Raw genomic sequence first — 22347 nt, 5'->3', positions numbered from 1 at the left:
ATGGGAACTTTTGAGGGAGGAATTCCTCCCCCTGTAGAACAAAACAGAAGGTTGGGGGGGGGAGCCCCTCTATTCTAGAGCAATATAAAGGACACTTGTTTAACAACAAAGGTTTCAGAAGGAATTCTCCACTTCTCTTTGCCCTCTTCGGAACTTGCCAGATACTATTTTTCCTTTCCCTCTTCTCCTGTTACTGCCTCCCCTGTAATTGCCTTGTGACCTTTGGGCAGTTTTTCAGCGGTGATGCTTGCAAAACACACTTTTTTCTTCTTCCCACCCCTTCCATATTGTGTAGGGTGCTTTGCTCAACTTATTTCCTCCTTTAAGGTGGGCTGTCGTTAATGGCCATGGAATGCCGGCATCACCTTTTGGGCTCTATGCTAATAATAGCCTTCCTTTAATATCTCCAGAGATTCCTTTCTCACTCACAGGAATCTGCCTCAAAGGTCTTCTCTGCATCTCAGGTCATGATTATGCAAGCAAGAAATCTGCAGACTCACAGCTGTAAACCAATTGTAGATTTTGAAATAGTTGACATTTGTGTTTCTATCACACTCTCCCCCCCCCCCCATTACCTGTGTGCATCAATAAGAACTAGGGAGTTGGTTCCTTTTTTCTAACAAGATCAACGCCCTGAGGCACTCAGCTTCTGAATTCTGCACATGACAGGTTCTGCGTTCTTGTGCTCTCCCGTCACATAACTCTCACTTTGTGCGCAGGATGCAACCCAAAAAAGGTACCCTGCACATGCTGTGCACAGATAATGATGGGGAAACGGTGTTGTCTGGTTAAGAGCCATTTGGTCTGGTTGTTGGGTTTACAATCTCACCCCTTAATGTGCTGCACTTCACAGTTCCCAGAAGCGATTCACAGTTTTGATTTTTTGTTTTTAATAGGCATTTAATGCATTTTATATTAAAAACCTTTGTTGAGGTGGTTCACAGGTCTTATACGCACAAAATAGCCATTAAAACAACCTTGAAGCTATCAAATACAATAATATAGCATCAAAGAGGAGCTATACATTAATAAAAAAAGTAGCGAGAACAGAAAAACTTTAAGTATGCAGGCAGATCCTAATCCAACTTTTGCAAGCTTTCTTCCCTCCAGATGTTTGTCCTGCCCCAGCCCAGCTTTCTCAGCCACCACATCAAACCCCCAAAATGAGATTCTTCCTCACCTCATGGCTTTTCTCTCACTATGCCTCAACAGAAGCCCTATATCAGGGCACTCCCATCTTCTCTGGATCCGCATTGCACCATTTTTCCTGCTTGCAAAACAGCCTTTGCCAACCCTGGTGCTCTCTGAATGCTTTGGAGTACAATCCCCATCAGCCCCAACCAGAAAAGCCACATGATCCTGGGCTACAACTTCCATCCTCCCTTCTCCATGCTGATGGGACCTGGAGTCCAAAACCAATGGGAGGGCTGCAAGTTCCCTAGCCCCAACCCCAGTAAATGGAATAGTTTTGATCCGCTGACAAAATGATGCTGAAGTCAGCACTTAGCTGTGTGTGGAGCATTCCATAGCAGGACTCTTTTCTCTGGTCACCACTTACGAACCGAGGGGTACCCAAAGGCCTTGTGCAGTTCTAGATAATTGGGCTGGGTCAATAACCTATTCTCACCTGCCTTTGAGAACAGAGATCTTTCCAGTAAAATGTGCACCTTTTGTGTTTTCAGTGGCCCAGTGAGTAACCGCTAAAGGAAGCATTAGCATCAAAATTTGTAATGGCAAAGATGCATAAAAACCCACCTCTTCTTCTACTAAGTTGGCTTGGGCAGGGATGGCCTGGCCACAGCAATTCATGCATTGGTAACTTCAATGTGCTCTATGCGGGGCTAACCTTGGGCCTGGTCCAGAGGTTCCAGCTGGTGGGAAATGCTTTGGCCAGACGGTTGATGGGGACGCACTGTTGCCAGCACATAACTCTGGTGCTCAAAAGCTTGCACTGGCTGCCCGCATGCTGCTGGGCCAGCTTAATTGTTCTTGTATTCAGCTACAGGCCCCTTAACAGCTTGAGTCCAGGATGTTTCAAGGGCAGCCCGAGCCCTTGTGTGATTGTTGAGGTCTGTTAGTGGTCCTCCGTGGCTCAGAGGTATGGCTCATATCCACCAGAAGCTGTGTGCTCAGTATCATGGGCCTGATTTTGCGGATCTCTCTTCCAGTTGAGTTCAGACAGGACAGCTCCCTGTTGAACTTCTGGCATCTACTGAAAATGTTTTATTCAGCACTGGCATTTTAATTGATGTTACAGTTCCAATGAATTTTTATCTTTTCTATATTGTACTTTTTGTACACTGCTTAGAGACAACTGTAGGTATTTAAATTGTTTAAATAAAAAAAAATAAGTTCTGGCTGCTTTTGCATGTCTTTGAACTAAATATTTTTTCAGGTCAGCTGTCAGACCCAGCTTTGCAGTAAAGCCATTTTTCTCCCGTCTTCTGGGGCTCTTCTCGTGAGCTGCTGAACAGATGCAGGGTCATTTAAGGACACTGCAAGTGCGCTTAGCTTTGGTTGCTCTTCATGGGAAGCTTAGGTGTGTGACTTTGGCTGAATGTCTTATTTTTTTAAATGGTGTTTTACACATCTGTCACACAGATGGGGAAGTTGCAGCCTTCCACATCTCACCCTCCCAACTCCCTTCATCCTTGATCGCTGGCTGGAGGTGCTGGGAGTTGGGAGCCCCCAGTAACAATTTCATTACAGGCCCTTGCTTTTTAAAGTTTGATTTTATCAGTACGTGTTACACTATTTTATGCTGACCTTTCTGATGGTTTTCTTTTCAAGTCTGGATAAACACTTTTGTAATTGTCATGTGGTTCAGACATCTTAGCATGATCTCAGCATTGCTTTTTTTGAGAGGGGTGCCTAAATAATGAGAATTTGAAAGTAAACGAGGAGAAAAACAACACATTTCATTAGGTGTGATTACATACTTAATTACTTTACCCCATCCATTAGAAATGATATTAGTATAGTCAAATACAAAAGACACACACAGGAAATCAGTAAAGAGAGGTGGAGAGAAAAAAGCTGATGATAATAATAATAATAACTACAATTTGAGGATTTAAGTGGTTTATAAATTTTGGGGAGTGGGAAATTGGACTAGTAATAAAATCTGCCCTTTACACTCCATAAGAAGGATCTCTTGCAGTGTTGCAAAGGATTCTGAGGCATATTATATATATAATTTCTAGCTGAAGCTTGTGCATTTGGGCCGCTCTTGACCATCTAAGGAACCTCATTACCTTGTTCACTCTTGCGAGAGAAATATTTACCTCCAGAAGAAAGAGCCCTTTGTCTAATTCGTTTGGCTAGTGATGCTTCTCCCAGGGGAGGCTGGCGTCTTTATTGTACTCAGATTCCCTTTATTGGTGGACATCGCCCCTTCCCCACCTCTTCCAACGAGGCTTATCTGACTAATTCCTTGGCTTGGCACCAACATTGGGGAAGAGGGGATTGTCTCGGATTTTCTTATTAGAACCAGACCTGAAAAAGATGAGAACAGCCTTCTTTTCTCCTCCTGGATGGATGGCACTTGAGCACTGGCAGCAGAGTGCAGAACACTCACCTGGCGCTTTTTCTAAATTGTGTACCTCTCTTTAAGACTGTACATGATGCTGCAGCAAAACACATGGCAAGGGCAAACTAGAAAGCACCGGAGCCCTGCTTCTGGGTCCTTCCCAAGGAAAAGCAGTGGTGATCTTCAAAAGCAGAAATTTCAGGAATGACATGGGGTTTGTAGACTGGGCTGCCAGAAGAATTGAAGCCTTTGAGCCTGTTGCACATCCATATTCTGCCCTCTGATCTTATTAGTATTATCAGGTGACCAGCCAGGAACCGTACAGTGCACCTCTGTGTGTTCCTTGGCAAATGGGCTCGTAGTCAGTGCTGTTTAAATCCAGCACCAGATGCAAGCTGCACTGGGTTCTGTTCCACTTGGGACATCCCAGTTAATTAAAGTTCTAGCACAAGTCTTTAGGGAGGAGCCCGGAACATAGGAAGCTGCCATATACAGAGTCGGACCATTGGTCCATCTAGACCAGCATTGTCTACAATGACAGGCAGCTGCTCCCCAGATTTCGGGCAGGGAACAATCACAGTCTTATCTGGAGATGCCGAGGATTAAACCTGGGAGGGTAGATTCTCTAGGACTGAGCTGCAGCCCTTCCCATAGAATGGAGGGACTTCTTTACATCCCTCCATATTGTGGGGACTGTCCCATTTGTTCCTACTCTCTGCTTCCAGTTTCTGATCCAGAAGAGGTCCTTTCCTCTTACTTCCATGACTGCTAAGCAAACTCGGGAGGCTTTGGGGAGGAACTTCCATTGAAAGCTTTTTGGAAGCTCAAGCTCACCTCTTTAGGTGATGCTAAAATCCCAGATTCAGCTTGTGATGAAAAGCCCCAGAGCAAAAGGCAAAGTGGAGTTGGCAATGCCCAAACCCTAAATCACTCCTGATTTGCATTGTTGAGCTGGCAGCATGTTGCGTCGCGCTCTCTGCCGTGCCCGTCTGGCTTCAGGCATCGTGGGCACCTGCCTTTGCCAGCTGGGCACGCCTGGCCCCGCAGAGCCCTCTTTTACCTTGAATAGGATGCTTGAAACCTGTGATTAAAAAGTAGGCAGGCCATGTGACACATGCACACTTATCTGTGCAATTATTCTCCTGACCCTACAGTGCAAGACTTGGTTAAGTTTTACTGTTAAGCTTCTCTGGCAGTGTTGAGGGCTGTGTAGGCAGCTTGTGGCCTTAGACCAGGGGTGAGGAACTGGGGGCCAAATGCAGTCCCTCCTGGTCTCTCTGCTTAACCCTTGGGGCACCCACCAGGACACCCTCTCCTGTAGTACTTTTGCCTTGCTGCCATGTAAAGTCTTTTGCGATGAAAACACACCTGTCTTAACGGAAGCACAAAGCCAGACTTGCAATTTTGGCATTTCTTCCTGAAACTCAGTATGGCAGCTGAAATTATATTTGGGGGAGAATTAAGCAGAGTTTGTATCACATCGCATCTAGCATGATTTCCTTTTCTACATAAATGTGCACATACTCGCCCCCCCCCCTTCAAACTGGCACTGCCCTGTGCTGGATTACTCAGTAGGCAGACTAGGAATATCCTTAAGGCACCAGTAAAGCAGGAGCACAAAACAAAAATGAGAATTTTTGTTGGAAACAATTGGACTTTTCAAAAAACAAGATTGAGGTAGTCATCATGGGAAAATAATAACATTGTTAGACTTTCTTACCTATTATTAGTATTATTGTTGTTGTTGTACCGCCCTTCATCTGAGGATCACAGGGCAGTTTACAGTTTTAAAACACAAAAATACATAACATAACAACAATCAAAACAATATCCCCCTCTCCTGTTTAAAAGGCAGTTGATTGTTTAACAAACAGCCAAAGTCCTGAGTGAAGAGGAATGTTTTCACTTGGCTCCTAAAGATATGTAATGAAGGCGCCAGGTGAGCCGCCTCAGGGAGAACATTCCACAAATGGGGAGCCACCACAGAAAAGGCCCATTCTTGTGTTGCCACCCTCTGAATCTCTCTGTTCTCTTTTTATTATTTATCCCCACCTAAACCAAGGGGGCGTCCTATGAACATAGACTGAAATAATGCGAGGACATCAGATCCGGCCATGAATTGCACAGGACATACATGCATGTAAACGTTTTAGCATGCATGTAAGTTTTGTGCCATTTCAGAAATAACACTTTGCGGTTCAGTATTGTTTTTATTTTAACTGTCTATGTGGGGGCAGCATAATCTTCTCAGTGCTTAGGACCTCTAAAGGTCTTAATCGCTCCCTGGCACTGCCCCTCTCCATGTCTGCAGCAAAGTTGCTATTCTCTGCGCTCTGAGTTGCTCCATCTCTCATGGCCTCTTGCTGAAACCAGGAACAGCCAGCAAGCTTCCCTTGGGCAAATCTGTACCGCAGATGAAGGTGTTTTGTTCCTGGCTGTGTTGTGAGCCAAGCAAAGACCCTTAATTAGCTTGTGTTCCGTTGGCCTGGAAGCCCAGTTGGCCGGCTTCTTACTTCTTCATCCTTTTGTGGCCTCTGATCCAAATCTTCTGAGCGGCTCAAAAGCCAGAGGAAATAGGCTTAGGGAGAAACAAGTCAGACTACTGCAGGGCGTTCTGTCTTGAAAGCCAGGAAGAGGACGTGCCATGAGAAAAGCTGCAGCGGTTGGGACTTTTGGTTTAGAGAAAAGGCAAGAAAGAAGTGATACGATGGACGTTTATAAAATGATGCATGGCATGGAGAAAGTGGGTGGAGAACAGTTTTTTCTGCCTCCCTCGTAATCCTAGAACATGTGGATATGAATGTTGGAAGATTCAGGACAGATAGAAGAAAGTATTTCTTCATGCAGCGCATAGTGAAACTATGGAACTTGCTGCTACAGAAGACAGTGATGGACAACTTTAAAAGAGGACAACTTCATGGAGGAGCTATCTATGGCAACTACCCTGATGGCTATGCTCTGCCTCCAGAGGTAGAAGCAGTAATGCTTCTGAAGACCAGTTGCTGGAAATCACAACTGGGGAGAGTGCTGTTGTGAGTTTCCTGCAGGCATCTGGTTGGCCACTGTGAGAACAGGGAGCTGGACTAGACGGGCCATTGGCCTGATCCAGCAGGCTCTTCTTACTTTCCCAGGAGCTGCTTTCCACAGCATTGTCTATCGGCCTCAGCCAGCACGGCCAGGCTCCCATCAGCCCCTGCATTACACAGCCATGCCAGCTGGGGCATGTTGTGAAGTTGGCATCCCCAGAAACTGGAGGGCAGCAGACAGGCGAAGGCTGTTGTGTTATGCAAGCAGGCAGAATGATGCAATGGGGTCTGGTCGAGATGGGAATGCCCTGATTTGGGCCTCCTGTTGGGGCAAAAGCTATTGGATGAGGAAGAATCTCGCTTTATGGGTTTGATGTGGTGGCGGCTTATGAGGTTGGGCTCAGGCAGGATGAGCCCCACCTTGTTTGTGAGAAGCCTTCCAGACAAAGTGGGGAGCAGGATGGTACAGGATGCCTGGTGTTCGTTCCCAGGCACTGGCCTTATGCGAACACCAGGGGCTCTTCAACTTGAGTTAATAATGTGCTTTTAGCCCAGCAGGGGAGGAGGAAATCTGGCAGCCAAGGCCCCATTTGTGTGTGTGCTCGTCTCAGTACATTTTAATAATAGCACTTCATGAGTGTTTGCTAACAAACTTTGCACTCCTAACCTGCAGCGGAGAAGAATTAAGTCTTCCTTTTGTAACAAGGAGAGAGAAGGAAAGTTCACTCTTGTTTTGCCCTGAATTCACATTAGGGGTTTGGGCACTCTTGGATCGGGGTCCTGTATCTCACCCCACTTTTTTTGTTTGGACAGCACAGGGCGAAATAGGTGTTGGGTACCCTCTTTGAAGCTCTGCAGCTCATAGCACATGCTTCATACTCGGAAGGTCTTGGAATTCCAGCCCCCAGTCAGGATCTCAAAATCTGGGGAGCCGCTATCACTCCATGCAGAGCAGGGGCTGGGCAGAAAGTAGAGCTCAGTCTATCAGTAGACTTGAACTAGACGTGACTAAGAGTTTTTGACCAGTGCTAGAAACTCAGATATATAAGCTAGACGCCAAATGGCTCCTTAAACCAAGGTTACAGTTGCCAAAACGGAATGTCTAGCTGCCATTTGGGGGCAAGACATCTTAAAGTCTTATTTTTCAAATGATGGACTGCTGTGACATCCAGCTAGTTCAGATGACAACCTTGAGCTAGGTTAAGAGCTTTCAGAACTTAAAGAATAAAAGTCACTTGATCTAGGGATAGTCCACATATATCTTGGCCTATTCTGACCTCTTTTTCTTGATGGTGACTGCTCCTGCTCAGGCTGCACAGAAAAAGCATTTTGGTTCCGGAAATTCATTCTGATTGTGCAGATAAAATATAACTGATGGAATTCTACAGGATGGGGTGGTATTAGTGTGTGAAAACAGTCCAGATCCAATGATCCCAGGCATGGTGGAAATGTCAGGCACCATCCTGGTACCCAGGCATCTTCACTTGGACACAAGTGGTTGATTCCTTGCTTTTGACTCCTTGTTTAACAAGAGCAGCAACCAAAGGATGCTTTTCGTCTAAAGTGGGCTGCTGAAATTAAAACGGCTAACAAGGAGTGGGCTCTGGGACAGCGAGCTCATTTCAGTTCTCCGACTGGACATTTCACAAGAGGAAGGGGCGTAGCTCAGTGACAGAACATGTAGAAGATCCTGGGTTCACTCACTGGCAGGATCAGGACTGTCCCCTGTCAGAAACTTTGGAGAAGCCACTGCCAGTCAGTGTAGACAACACTGAGTTCTAAAGTTGGGGTAGCTTTGGGCATTTTGTCTACGTACATAATTAGCATTCCGCCAGGACCCAAGACCAGCACCCCTGGGACTCTTGGCTCCATCTCAAACCCACTTAGTGTTGGAGATCAGAAGACGTAAGGTGCCTTCGGACCATTGTGAAGGTCTTTGAGGTATCACCTTCATTTCCTTTTATCTTGTCAATTATATCAACTGTTCCTTTCCCCATTTTAGGCCTACCTGTACTCATCTTCAATACTTGCAGTTAATAGCCCCTTTATGCCAGCTATCCAGCCCTGTTAGGACTGTGCATCCATGGCATGAAAATTAAGCATTCCAGGCATGAAACAACTCAAATTTTCTCTTTCTTTCTCCCCTCATCCTCCCACAAAAGAGCCCTTGGGTGGTAATTAAAACGGACAGGCCACCATTTCCAGCAGTTCTGCCCTCTTAAGAACTGTGGACGGAAGGCTGTTGTTGGAGCTTGTTAATTTTAATTTGGTTAATTTTAGAGCCGAGTGTGGTTGGAGAGGCATCTGAGCTTGGCGCCATGGTGGGGGAACCTTGGCTTGTCCCAGCAGCTGTTGCTGTGTTGCAAGGGCATTTATGGTTAACCGGTTGAATTAAGAAGAGGGGGTTGGAGGGTGTGCTGGGGAAGAAGGGAAGACTAGCAAGGATGCCTGTAAACGGAGAAGGCCATTTTGAACTGCAGCAGGTGCTTAGGAGGGGGTGGCACCAACCTGGTGGCATCATACTCTATAGCAATGTAAGCACCATCTGTCTCTTGCCATCCTCCTTCAATTATTTAATAGTTTGCCTGCAGTTAGAAGACCTGTGCCGTGCCCATGGGCCAAAACAGCTACAAAGCCAAGCTTGAGAGCATCAGGTTGGTCTTCAGGAAGCAGCTTTTTAAACCTAGCCCTACTACTTGGGGAGATTGGAGGCTGGTCCTGGGATCTTTTCAGGACAGATAAAGAAAGTACTTCTGCACGCAGCACATAAGCAACCTGTGGAACTCACTCCCACAAGAGGCAGTGCTGGGCACCAACTTGGATGGCTTTAAAAGAACATCAGACCTATTCATGGAGGAGAGGACTATTGATGGCTACTTGCCATGGTGACTCTGCCCTGCCAGAGGCAGCGATGCTTCTGAATAACAGTTACTGGAAACTGCAGGAGGGGAGAGGGCTCTTGTGCGCGAATCCTGCTTGCTGGTTCCCCACAGTGGTTGGCCATTGTGAGAACAGGATGCAGACCTAGGCGGGCCATTGCCCTGGTCCAGCAGGCCTTAGCTTCTTACGTGCAAAATTCATCAAGCCGTATCCAGACTAAACGTAACAGGATTGAACTCACGGTGCACGCTTGAGTCATTGGTGGTGTGTCTTTCCCCCGAACCTGTGAGTCATGTTGCCACATGGGGATGAGCAAGCCTGAGAACCCTGCAGTTAGCAGGGCCGGTGGGGGAAAGCCTCCAGAGGGCAGGACCCCAGAGCTCTCCCTCAACAAAGCCTCCTTTGCCTTGCCCTTCCGTTGGGCTCTCGTGCCTCTCTCCTCCTCTCCTCTGCCGCCTTGTTCTAGCTAGTGATGCTGGCAGCAGGCCGCCCAGCAAGTAAAAAGCCTAGTGAACTGTTCTGTGTAGTTCATGGAAGAAAGCTGCTTTTGTTGCAAATTTGTCTTCCCCTCCTTTCCCCCTCACCTCATTGTGAGTCGCTGGAATGTGGAGTTTGAGAAAGGGCGAAGAGTTAAACCCCAAATGCAGCCGCAGCGCCCATGTGACTGGGCTCTCTGGGCTCTTAGCGCCCTAAGACAAATCACATGTGAGGCAGCAGGGAGGTCAGGTGGCCACCAGTGACCTTCCCAGATCCCTTTTCTACCCCTCCGGGCACACCTGGGGGCTCCGTCTTCAGAAGGGAGCCAGGAAATGGGAACTCCTATGTTCTCAGCCTCCCTGTCCTGGAGGAGCCTGGGTTTGGCCTCCAGATCAAAAGGCATGAAACGAAATGTCCACCGAGACGTCTTCAGAACTAAAATAAACGCAGCAAACGTGCTGGAAGTGTCTTCAACAATTGACGACCACCCCCTCCCCTCCTCTCCCCTTATATATATTTTTTCCTGGGCTGTTTCCATTCAAGAACGGATGAATAACAGGAACTCCAAATATTTGGACCCTTCCCACAGTCGACAGGGACGTGAGCACTTGAGGGTTTTCTTGGGCGCCTCGGGAACCAGAGGAATCCTTTATGTCCTCACCAAGGTGGGGTGTGTGTGTGACCGCAGCACTTCGGTTGAAACTTTGTGCTCCTCTTGCCTTGAAAATCCTTGTGGGGCTGGCCTCTGGGGCTGAACTGTAGCCTCTGTCACTCTGCCAGAAGCCGCCTTTCCAATTGCTTCCTAGGAGCTTAAGATGAGAAATGACAGAGCTGCCGCTTGGCTAAGATTGTAGCAGGCATTCTGGGTGGCATGGGACGCTTGGGCACTTGGGTTCAGTTGCTCGGGGTGCCTTGCGGACATGATCCAGTTTGCATGCCGAAGGCCTCAGGTTCCCTTTCTGGCAAATCCCAGCATTGAAGGGCAGAGCTCAGGGGCAGACGTCTGCTTTGCATGCAGAATGTCCTTGGTTCAGTCATAGGCATCTCCAGGTAGGACTGGGAATGTTGCCAGTCTGAAAACGCCAGAGAGCTGCTGCCAGTCAGTGTGGGCAGTACTGTGCTGGATGAACCAGTGGCCTAACTTTGTTCCTTTTTGTATTGGGGAGAGAATTGTTTCCTTGGTATGGAACATAAAGAGGAAGCGGAAGGGCTGCTTTAGGTCAAAACTGTTTTGCTAGCTAATCACTTGTTGTTTGGACCCCCTTCTTCCTTGGATGTGGACCAGGGCTGGGGAATCATTTTTCAGCCCGAGGGCCACATTCCCTTCTTTGGCCACCTTCTGAGGGCCACATGCCGATGGTGGGCAGGGACAGAGATAAAGTGGGTGGGGCAACAATGGTGAACTTCACCTTTCTACAGTAGGCTGGTTTCCACACACAAGCTTCCCCCTCTGTCCTGGCAGGCAAAAGCACTAAGGCAACAGTCAAGCAGAAGATCCTTGGTTCAGTCCCTGGTATCTGCAGGTAAGGCTAGGATAAACTCCTACCTGAATCCTCTGCCTGCAGCCAGTGTAGAGATAAAACTGAGCTAGGTGATTCTGTATAAGGCCCTTTCCTTTTTTCTATAGCGTCCAGCATAAAGCTGCTCCCTCATTCAGAAGAAATGTATTCTTACAGCTTCAGACATAAAAAGGGCTCACTGAAATGGAGACACTGTATTTGAACACCTTGTGGTTTTTGTCCCCCCCCCTCCCCTGTTTTTACCCTGTGAAGATGGTCCTGGAATCCTGAGCCCTGAACACTCCTTTGATGGCACGAAATTGGAGGTTGGGAACATCGTCCTGGCCTTGTATAGCGGTCTCTTTGCATATGGAGGCTGGTGAGTTCTGTGTTCAAGCATCCTAAGCTCACATCCACACTTGACATTTAAAGCATTCTTTAACAGCAACAGCTTCCCCCTAAAGGATCCTGGGAAGTGTAGTTTGCTATGGGTGCTGAGAGTTGCTAGGAGACCCCATTCCCCCTGCATAGCTACAATTCCCAGAATTCCCTGGGAACACAGACTTACTGAAAAGGCCCTGCCTTCTGTTGCTCTCAATATCCCTTCTGCAGGGGTTTGCACTCAGACCAGGGCCTCCCATCCACATCTTAATAAATGCGGAGGTTTGTGGATTTTTGGCACACGCATGGCAGGCTTGCCTGACACGGTAAGTCACAGGTAATGGGTTACTGTGGACAGCTCCCTCATAGCTCCTCTTCTAGCAGGAGCAGCAGATCACAATCCGTGGCTCAGCCCCTCATCTGCAAACAAATCACAATCAGAAGACTATGTTCTGTTCTTGGTTCCTCAGTTGTGGTTTATATAGAGAGTAATGCTCCAGGATTGCTAATTCAGATGCCACTGTTAAGTCCATGGCTTGCCAGATCACCTTCAAAAAATAGAATCACATGCCCCTAAACTTAATCAGAAACCAGTTCCTCTCTTATTATACGCAGACGACACAGTCCTACTATCATTAACGAGCTTGGGTCTGAAACGTCTTATATCTTCTCTGATCCTTTACTGCGAATGTAATAAACTCTCTATAAATTATGAGAAGACAAAAATTTTGGTCTTCTCGAATGGTTGGAAATTAGAGAAATGGAAAATAAGAGGGCAAGAAATCCAACAAGTGAAAATCTATAGGTATCTGGGAATCTTATTCCAGAGCAATTTAGGGTGGGCAAATCATCGCACAAATGCCATAAAACAGGCAAAGTGCACCTCATCAGCAGTTGCCCGTTTTTATTTTCAGAAAGGTAATCAATTTATTCCTGCGGCCAATCAGATATTTCAAACAAAAGTGCAAGCCCAGATATTCTATGGAATCCCGCTATGGGTCCAAGCATATAACAGTGATCTAAAAAAGATTCACTCCAGCTTTCTGAGACGTATTCTTGGACTCCCAGCTGTGATCAAATATGAAACAATGTGTGCAGAAATAGGCATACACACAATGGAATACTGGGCCTGGTCCACCTCAATAAAGTACTGGTTACGCTGCCATTTTCGCTGCCCTCCATCAAGCCTGCTCGCTGATTTGCTCAAAGACTCCTACAAATCAAGATGGTATCAGTACCTCGAAAAAAAGATTGAATCTTTAGGCATCGAGCTGGAGCCCCTGTACAATTCTAATGAGCAACACATCTTCCATAATATCCTAACTAGACTAAAGGATGTCGAGAGACAAAATATTATGGCAGCTGTAAACAAAATTTGCTCCCCCATATTCTATGATTTAAATATCTTAGATAGCAGAGCCAATTACGTCACTAAATTAATAATCCCAGCCCAACGTAGGGCTTTTATGCTGGCCCGGTTGAATGTTTTTCCCTCAGCATTTGTCTGGGGAAGATATCAAAACATCCCTAGAAACAAGAGATTCTGCAGATGCTCTATGAATGTCCCGGACACTGTAGAGCATATTCTCTTTCATTGCCCACTGTACAGTACGCTCCGTCAACGCGTGCTGTCCCCTCTTTTGGGCGATCTGGAACCCCAGCAAGGTGAATGTGTGGCATTCTGCCTATCCGACGTTGACCAAAGGGTAACGGCGGGGGTAGCCGAGTTTTTGGTAGCAGTCCTCCAAGGAGCAGGTTAACAAGGAAAACCACTGATTCTATATGTATATATATATATATATGTATGTAGCCAACTGCTGCCTTTTTATATATATTCCAAGGCTTTTACATGTTATTTTCTCTCCTATGGTTTTATTTGCATAATGCCTAATAAAGGTTTGATTGATTGATTGTTAAGTCCATGGTTTGTTGTTGTTCCTGTCAGGAGAGGAGCCATCTGTGCGTTTGTGATAAAACAATTACCTGTGGCTTCCTGTGCCATGCAAGTAAGACCAGTGTGTGTGAAAGGGAGAGAGAGAGAGAGAAATATTTCCTAAGCTGCAACCTTGACACTTCTTATCAAATCTAGACTTACTCTCAGAGTAGACCCATTGAAGTCAATGAACATGGCTAACTTGGGCTTATTTGTTTCAGAGGGTCTACTCTAATTTGATTTAGTTGGATACAACCCTATAATCAAGGGCAGGATGCGTCTTCTCCCACTCAGCAAGCTGAATCACTTTTAAAATCTTTGTCCTTTGCAGGAATTACTTGAATTTTGTCACGGAAGAGATGATCAATCCTTACAGGTAAGGGGTTTCTTTTCATAGAACCATAGAATTGTAGAGTTGCAGGGGGGGACCGTGGGCGTCACCTACTCCAACCCCCTCCAGTGCAGGACTCTTCTGGCCCAACGTGGGACTCGAACCCACAACCCTGAGATGAAGAGTCTCATGTTCTAGCAACTGAGCTATTAGTTCTGTTCTGTTTCTTTTGCTTTTCTTTTGCCTCTGGGCAACTCATTGATGAAGGAAGGAGCTGAGCATTTGCCTCTCATCCTTGTTCGCCGAAAGTCCCCTAACTCGCCTGCCACAAACTGCCCCACCAGGTGCCTTGCAAAGAGAACAACAAAATGGCTGCCGGGAGGGGGCGTTGGTTCAATATGGTGTTTGTGGGTGGTGGTTGCAGCACAGCTTCCTTGCACTTTTGTGCGCTGCGGTTGCCCGTGAAACAGCCTCCCTGGTGATCAGATATTGCTGTACGGATACTTGCCACCACTTCAACGCTTTTACTGCCGTCAGTTGGTTGGATTGCCTCTTGGTTTTCTAGGAAAGAGGCTTCCAACAGCTGAATGGCAGGTTGAAAACTCAACAGGTAAAGCTTCCTCCATCACTGTCTCTAGGCAAAGCTCCTCCTGTCAACAGATTCATATATTATTAAAAAATATTTATATACTCTTGTTCATAAAAAAAACACCAGAGCGGTTTACAGCAATTGTACAAACCAACCCGTACTTGCTATGGCTGTCCTAAGCCTTGGAAACCCTGTGCTAGGTGTGTGTTTGTGTGTCTGTACACAGATCCCCAAGTTCCAAGAAAAAGTGCAGCACAAGACAATTAAAACTAATTCCTTAATTGGAAAGCCCATTAAAAATATGATTTAAACCTGGAAATGTTTTTTTAGTGTCCTCACCCAGCTCTCATAGATCAATATTTATTGATCTCTGTGCTCCAGATGCCCATCCTTATGAAGCCAAAGCAGCCACACAAGCAATAGGAAGATCAGGCAGCTTGGGAGGGAGACCTGAAATTTTGCAGAAGTTCAAAATAACTTGAAGCTAAGGGAGGATTTGTAGCAGGCCCTGCTTTCAGAATCCTAAAATAAGGCTTCATCTGGGGCGGGAGGTGTGATTGACTTGTATTTATAGATTTCCAGCGTTTCTCCAGAACTTGTTTTTTGCATAATAAGAGTCACCAGCTTTCTTTTCCGGCAGTGCTCCTGTGCCTCTTGACAGCTTTGTGGCATGCAGAGAATAATAATAATAATAGTAGTAGTAGTAGTAATAATAATAATTAATTTATACCCCGCCCATCTGGTTGGGTTTCCCCAGTGCCTGGCTGGCAAAGCTCTTGTGGGGTCGGAGCTGAAATTTGCTTCTCAGCTTCTCAGTCATGTAGCTTTTGAAGAGCAGAAGAGTGCTGTTGGTTGGCAATGCCGTTATGAAGTCTCTTTTCCCCACAAGTCATTCCGTACCATGTTATATACCATGGGAGGAGTGGCCCTGTTTCACCAGACACCAAATATGGAAGCCTTATAATTCGGGCAGTTCAGGGAGAATTCAGATAGCAGGTTTCGTGTCTATTGTTTCAATCAGAAATCTGGTGGAGTGTTGGTGTTTTTTAAAGAAAAGTTTAGCTGAACCCAGCTAAGCATCCTGTTGCCTTCCAGTATTGAATCTGGTGCCCCAATAGGAAGCCCACAAGCAGGACCTGAGTGCAAGAGCAGCATCTCTCCCCGCTCACATCCCCCAGTATGCATAGGCCTGCAACCTCCGGCAGGGAGGGACAGCGTTGCCATCCTGACTAGAAGCCACCAAGAGCCTTGTCTTCCACGAAATCTTCTAATTCACGTGTGCAAAGCAGGATTTTGCAGCAAAGTGTGTTGGAATCGGATATGCCTGTTCTGATTCCCGCACAGCCCTAAGAAGGCACAAACCGCCTGCAGCGGGTGGGGTCTGTGCTATTGTTCTTTCCCGGAGGCTGAGCCCCTCTCCCAACTCCCCGCGATGCTTGGCTCAAACTACAAAGGTTTGTACAGGCTCAGTTCATCTGACCTGGATGCTTTATAACTTCTAAAGTATGTTTGTTGTGGCTGCAATTAGATTGTCAAACGCAGCATGTCCACTGGCCTCTCCTGGCTTTCTGGTCTGCTGGTTGGTTACATGTAGCATCAATGAGGTCTTCATTTTTTAAAACTTTCTTGGTTCTTTTAATGATTGGACTAAGGCAGGTAGGCCAGCTCAGCCTAACCCAGCCTGGTGCTTTCCAGATGTTTTGGACTACAACTCCCATCAGCTCTAGCCAGTGCAGCTGTGTGATGTCAGGGCTGACTGGGGCCAATGAGAGCTGAGGTCCAAAATATCTGGAGGCCACCAGATCTTGGGGGATAGGCTAGTCTATCTCCTTTGATTTGTTTGCCTTATTTCCTCCCTTGCCTTCTATAGCCCAGCGTGGCCATGCACTTGGAGTTTAAAAAGTGTTTTCTACCCAAACTAGGACATGTTCCTAATCCACAGCCAGGTGGCTTTGTGGGGTTTAATTCCACAAGCTGGCACGGAGGCAACTGTGAATCTCTGCCCCAGTCAGCCTACTAACTAAGCCAGCAAGAAGGATGTGTGGACTGTTTGCCTCAAGCTAGCATATGGCCTGACTTGCAGGCTCTTCCAAAGTACCTCCCGTTTTGCGAGGAGCAACGCAGGAAGCAATGGAATATTTTGGACTGGGCAGTTACTCTGGTGTGGCTGGGGGTGGGAGAACAAGTGGGCTTCCCTCAGGCATCTGATTCACCGCTGTGGGAAACAGGATGTGGTGCTAGATTGGCCTTTGGTTTGATCCAGCCGGGCTCTCCTAAGGGTCTTAAGATAAGCAGGAGGCTGTTTTCAATAGAAAATAGCTTTTTGTAGTGAGCTGCTCTGATCCCGGGGGAGAGGGGAGGCGATGGATTTTCTGCTGTCTTGCGTATGGCCTCTTAATCCTAAACGTGGTGGGGCTCTGCTGCTCTATTCAGTTTTCCCCCTCCTTTGTAACTTGGTGATCCAACGTGTGTGCATGACTAAAGAATAATGTCCCTTCTGCTAATGCTGCAGTTGTGACGTGCATCGCTGGTGCCCTGGGCCATGCCCCAGAGGTGATCTTAGAACCGCTTGCAAAACACTCTAACCCTCTCCCAACGTTTCCCCTCAGAAACCTGCCTCTGGCCATCATCATCTCCCTGCCCATCGTCACCTTGGTTTACGTCTTGACCAACCTGGCTTACTTCACAACGCTGTCTGTGGATCAGATGTTGGTGTCGGAAGCCGTTGCTGTGGTAAAATATGGAATGACTCACCCGGAAATGGCTGCTCTTTTAGCTAGCTCGCTTCTCTGGCATTTTGACATTTCCCTGTGTGCAATCTGGACCTGGCCGCCTCGTGCTATCTTGGAGTTCCATCTTTGCCATTCAGCCAACGCTGATCTTTCCCTGCTGCCACCCCCTCAGCATTGGAGGATGCCATCGTGGCTCACATGACGATGAGCTGGGATAAGTGGAACGTTAGCCGAGGATATGCATCTGTCTGAGAAACCATCACCACTGGCTATAAGAGCAAATCAGAGCCTGTGTGGTCTCGTGATCAGTTTCCAAAGTGACACCTCACAGGGGGAAGTGCTGTGTCAGTATTGACGTGAAATGTCCTCTCCTTTTCCCCCCTTTTTCTTTTGAGGCCAGCTGTTGTTTTGTCGCTTGTAATTTTAAACACTTAGAGCATGCAGCTGCTACTGATTTATGCAGCCAGCGTGATGGTGCCCTGGCTAGAGGGTTGGGGAGACCTTGGGTCAAATGGGAGCTGGCCCATAAAGCCCCTGTAGGGGAAGCCTCTGTCTCTCAGCCTTCCCGATCTCACAGGCTGGTTGTTGATGCTAAAATGGAAGGCAGTGTGGAAGAACCACGCCTGTTCTCCTGAGTCCCCTAGAAGGAAGGGGAAGAGGGGAAATGTGACAGGTAACTTGCTCCTTGTTCTTAATGATTGCCAGCGCAATGACCCTGCGAGAGAGATCAATTTTCAGTTGGCAGGAAGAAGAGAACCAACCCCCCTGTGTGCCTCACTGGGCTAAGGGTCTCTTGGGTTCAAGTCGGTCTGTGAATCACATGATCTTGCAAATCCAGTTTAGCCCACCTGGGCACTGTCACCTTCCCACTTCTTCATGTGCTTATCTGTTGGCATCTCCTGGGCAAACCTCTGACACTCCTCTTCTTTCCTCCTCCTTGTTTGCTCATAGGATTTTGGGAACTATCACCTGGGCGTCATGGCTTGGATCATCCCCGTCTTTGTTGGCCTGTCGTGCTTTGGCTCAGTCAATGGGTCACTCTTTACTTCATCCAGGTACGTGTCTTGCTCTTCTGGTGGAGTGGGAGAGTCTCCTGTGGTGACTGGAGGGTGGAAATGGGAGCTTGGTGCAGGGACTGAATGAAAAACAGGCAATCCCTTTAATACTTCTCCAGGATCTTTCAGGAGAACAACTTGCCTCATGTATTCCATTTTTTTGTTGTGGAATACCTTCCACACTTCTTCTGTATTTATTGGCTGTGCCTTGTATCAGGACAGACTTGTGCACCTAGTGTCCAGCACTGCGATCTCTGGATGGCAGTGGCTTCCTGGGGTCTCGGGCAGAGCAGGGTCTTTCCCCATCACCTCATTTGTAGCTGGAGTTGCCGGGGATTGAACTGGGAGCCTTCTGCCTGCCAGGCGAGTGTTCTGCCCCGACCTACATCCCCTCAATCCCATTGGGGATTATCTCAGAGTGGCCCTTCCCTTTCACACTCTGCAGCGGACAGAGGCATCCTGGTGAGTCCTGGAGGATTAGCTTCCTCGTCTGTATGAAACGGGTGCAGCTCCAGACAGAATCCTCTGAGGCACAGTAATTTGGCTCCCCAAACCTCACAAGGAGCTCCTTCTAGCTGCACGGCCCTCTTAAAGTAATTTCAGGCAGTGTGAATTAACTGCAGTGTTGTTCTTTCCTCTCTCTCTCTCAGGCTGTTCTTCGTTGGTGCTCGTGAGGGACACCTGCCTTCTGTTCTGTCTATGATCCATCCCAGGCTCCTCACGCCGGTGCCTTCACTCGTCTTCACAGTAAGGATGCCCACAGGAAAACCTCGATCCTTTCCATTTGAGAGGCGGTATAGGCAGTGATGACCCCCAACCTAGATGGCTTTACAAGACGATTACACAAATTCAGAGAGGAGAGGGATATCAGTGGCTACATCTTACTTTCTTAAGTGGATTTTTTAGTTTAAAAAAAAGATAGTTCTCTTGGCACGGCCATTACAACAAAAATGGCTGGTGGTGTCAGGAGGTGGGGGGAGAGGACGCAGGTCCACCTTCAAGAGTTCTGCTCATCCAAGTTTCAGTTTGGAGGGGGCGTGTATTATAATCAAAATATCTTCTACATTCATTAGGCAGAGAGTTAGTTGTCGGCTTTCCTTGCAGCTTGGTAAGCATCCAATTTCTGTTCCCAACGATACATCGCTATGTTTGGCGAGTGAGAACAGCTCTTCTGTCTGCTGCTGGATTGTTGTGATGGTGTTTACTCTTCCAGTGATGTAAAATGATAGGTTTGGCAACCTGCGGGCCATGACTTACAAACCAGTTCCGCTGCCCTTGGAATAGAGTTCCCTAAACAGCAGCAATGCTGTTTTGTTGGATTTTCGATTTGTTCTCAGGACCAAGTTTATACAGGCAGTGACCTGCATCCAGAATTGAGAAGCAACCGCGTCATGTGGAGATGGTTTAGGAAGAGTTAGTCTTGCAGGCATTGCCTTTTGAACCCTGGGTCACAGCAGATGGCTGATGCCATTCGCAAAAGACAGTCTGCATTTTGCTTTTGAATTGGTGTGCCTTTCGTTTGCAGTGCCCAAGCAGCACCTGCTGAACATATCCAACTAGCCCAGGCTGCCTCTATCCTTGCTTGCTTCCAGCCCACCTTCTCAGTCGGCTTATTACAGCTGCATCGCTTGGGTCCCTCAAAGCAGGGGAAGATCTGCCCTGATTTAAAGCTGTGGCACTTTGTACCACCTTTGGACTAGTGGTCTATAGTCCTGCTTGCCCCACCTGGGGCTGGGGGCAGGACACTGTGAAGCTGGAGAAAGGTTCATCCAAAACAGTCAGGAGGGTAAGAGCATCTTCCCCAAAATGTATGGGGCTTGTTCACTCCTGCAGGAATTCTGAGATGACTTTTAAAAGTGGAGTGAGCAAATTCATGGGCAGTGGCTAGCTGTCATTATGGCTAAATATGCTGCTTCTTTAGGAACATAGGATGCTTCCTTATACGAACTCAGATTTGGTCAATCTTGCTCTGTTTGGTGGTGGTGGTGGTTGTTGTTATTGTTATTATTACCACTACTGCTACTATTATTTAAATATGTATACCACCCTATATCCGCAGATCTCAGAGGTTCACAGCATAAAATCACAATATAAAAAGACAAAATATGTAATAAAAACAAAAACAAGAGCAACCCAATCATCCCTTCCCTCCCCAACACATTTTAAAAGGGCACCTGATGTCAGTGTCTCTCCAGGATTTCAGGCAGGATTCTCTCCCAACCCTACCTGAAGATGCCAGAGATTGAACCCAGAACCCTCTGGTTGCAAAGCAGATGCTCTGCCACATTGCCTCTCTAGCTGGAGGTTTTGTCACAGAATACCAGCTGCTAGGGAGCAGTAGGAGCAGCAGCAGAAGTCTGTCAGAGAGGGGTGGCTTTGTCCCCCACTTGCCAGCTTCCACATAGAGAAGCCGGGTGCTAAGTTAGGTGAGCCTTTGGTCAGATGGTGCGGGGCTGCTCTTGCATTCCCGTTTCCTCATGGACTGTTCTTTATAGCTTTGGGGGACACAGCAGTGGATGAGGCAGTGTTGGAGCCAGGGGAGGCAACACGGACAGCTGCCTCACTCTCTTTTCTCGAGAGAGGGAGAGAAAGCAGAAGAGAGGTCCCAGCTTTGGCAGAAGGAGGGGCACTCTGCAGCATTCCTGGCTGCCTCTTGCTACTCGAAGAACTCCCTGCGGCACAGGCTGAGAGTGTGCCAGGATCCTCATGCCAGAGCCTGTGGTGACAAGGACAGCAAAGCTGTTCTCACCCAGCTTAAGCCAGCTGCTTCTCTTGAGAACAGCAGTGCATTGTCATCAACACCAGTGGATTTGGCCTGGCAGTGGGGAGCGTGGTGTGGACAGCAGTCACGGACACTGGATTGGATCACCCTGCTGAAATGCACTCAGTTTTGACTGGGGGGGGGGTGCGTCTACATAGAATTCACTTTCCCCTGACAATGCAGAAGGCTGCGGCAATTTTCAGAGAGGGTGACACTGGTCCATCAGAGATGGCTTCCCACTGACCACTCAGGAAGGGTGTATGTGGGATTAAGCCATGGATAGGAAACATCTGTAGCTCTCCGGATGTCATTGGACTCATACCCTCCAACATTTCTCTGATGAAAATAGGGGCGTCCCAAATAATAATAATAATACCACCCCTAATAATACCCCACCCATCTGACTAGGTTGCCTCAGCCACTCTGGGCAGCTTCCAACACATATAAAAACATAATAAAACATTAAAAAACCCTTCCCAATACAGGGCTGCCTTCAGATGGGGGTCGGATAACTCCATACCCTCCAACATTTCTCCAATGAAAATCGGAACATCCTAAGGAAAAACAGGACATTCTGGGATCAAATCAGAAGCTGGGACGGCTTTTGTAAATCCAGGACTGTCCCTGGGAAATAGGGACACTTGGAGGGTCTGTGAACTCCAAGCCCCATCCACCCTAGCAGCCAGCATGCCTCATGGTTGCGGAGGTGTGTGTGTGATAGACCTACAATCTAGCAACATCTGGAGGGGGACCAACTCGCCACTGCTGTGTTGAGCAAATTTTTTGCTTGAGAGACCAGAGTGCGGACCCCTGGCTAGGTTTGGTAAGTTGTTCCACAGAACGGCTTCCATTTAATGGAGAACTGAGAGGGGCGTCGTAGGTTTGTTTGTGTTTTTTAAGTTTTGGGGGAACTGAGAAGGACTAGCCACCTTGCTTGTTTGAGCTTGCGCTCTGAATTTCCTGCTCCTGTCTGCTGCTTCTATGCCTACCTCCACTGCACACGTTTCAAAGGTTTAAAACTTTAAAGCCACTTTTGTTTTCTAGTGGCTTCCGTTCAAATGGCAAAATCACCTGCACTACCACGTCCTCCATTCATTCTCATTTTTGCAAGGGAGCGCAGGCATTAAAAGTCAATGATTGTCATTTGGGTCCCT

The 22347-nt window shown here is 47.4% G+C and overlaps 1 protein-coding gene across 1 annotated transcript in view; it reads left to right on the top strand.

Moving 5' to 3' along the window:
• The window catches only part of SLC7A5 (solute carrier family 7 member 5), a 54948-nt gene that overhangs the window by 20699 nt on the left and 11902 nt on the right, over positions 1-22347 (top strand). The window contains exons 3-7 of the mRNA XM_081202603.1: positions 11685-11790; positions 14057-14101; positions 17255-17378; positions 18329-18432; positions 19083-19179. Coding sequence (XP_081058729.1) covers positions 11685-11790; positions 14057-14101; positions 17255-17378; positions 18329-18432; positions 19083-19179 — 476 coding nt within the window. The remainder of the gene's footprint in view (positions 1-11684; positions 11791-14056; positions 14102-17254; positions 17379-18328; positions 18433-19082; positions 19180-22347) is intronic.

Source organism: Podarcis bocagei, assembly GCF_964188305.1.
Source record: "Podarcis bocagei genome assembly, chromosome: 7".
NCBI lineage: Eukaryota > Metazoa > Chordata > Lepidosauria > Squamata > Lacertidae > Podarcis > Podarcis bocagei.
This window is presented reverse-complemented; position numbering and strand designations above follow the sequence as displayed.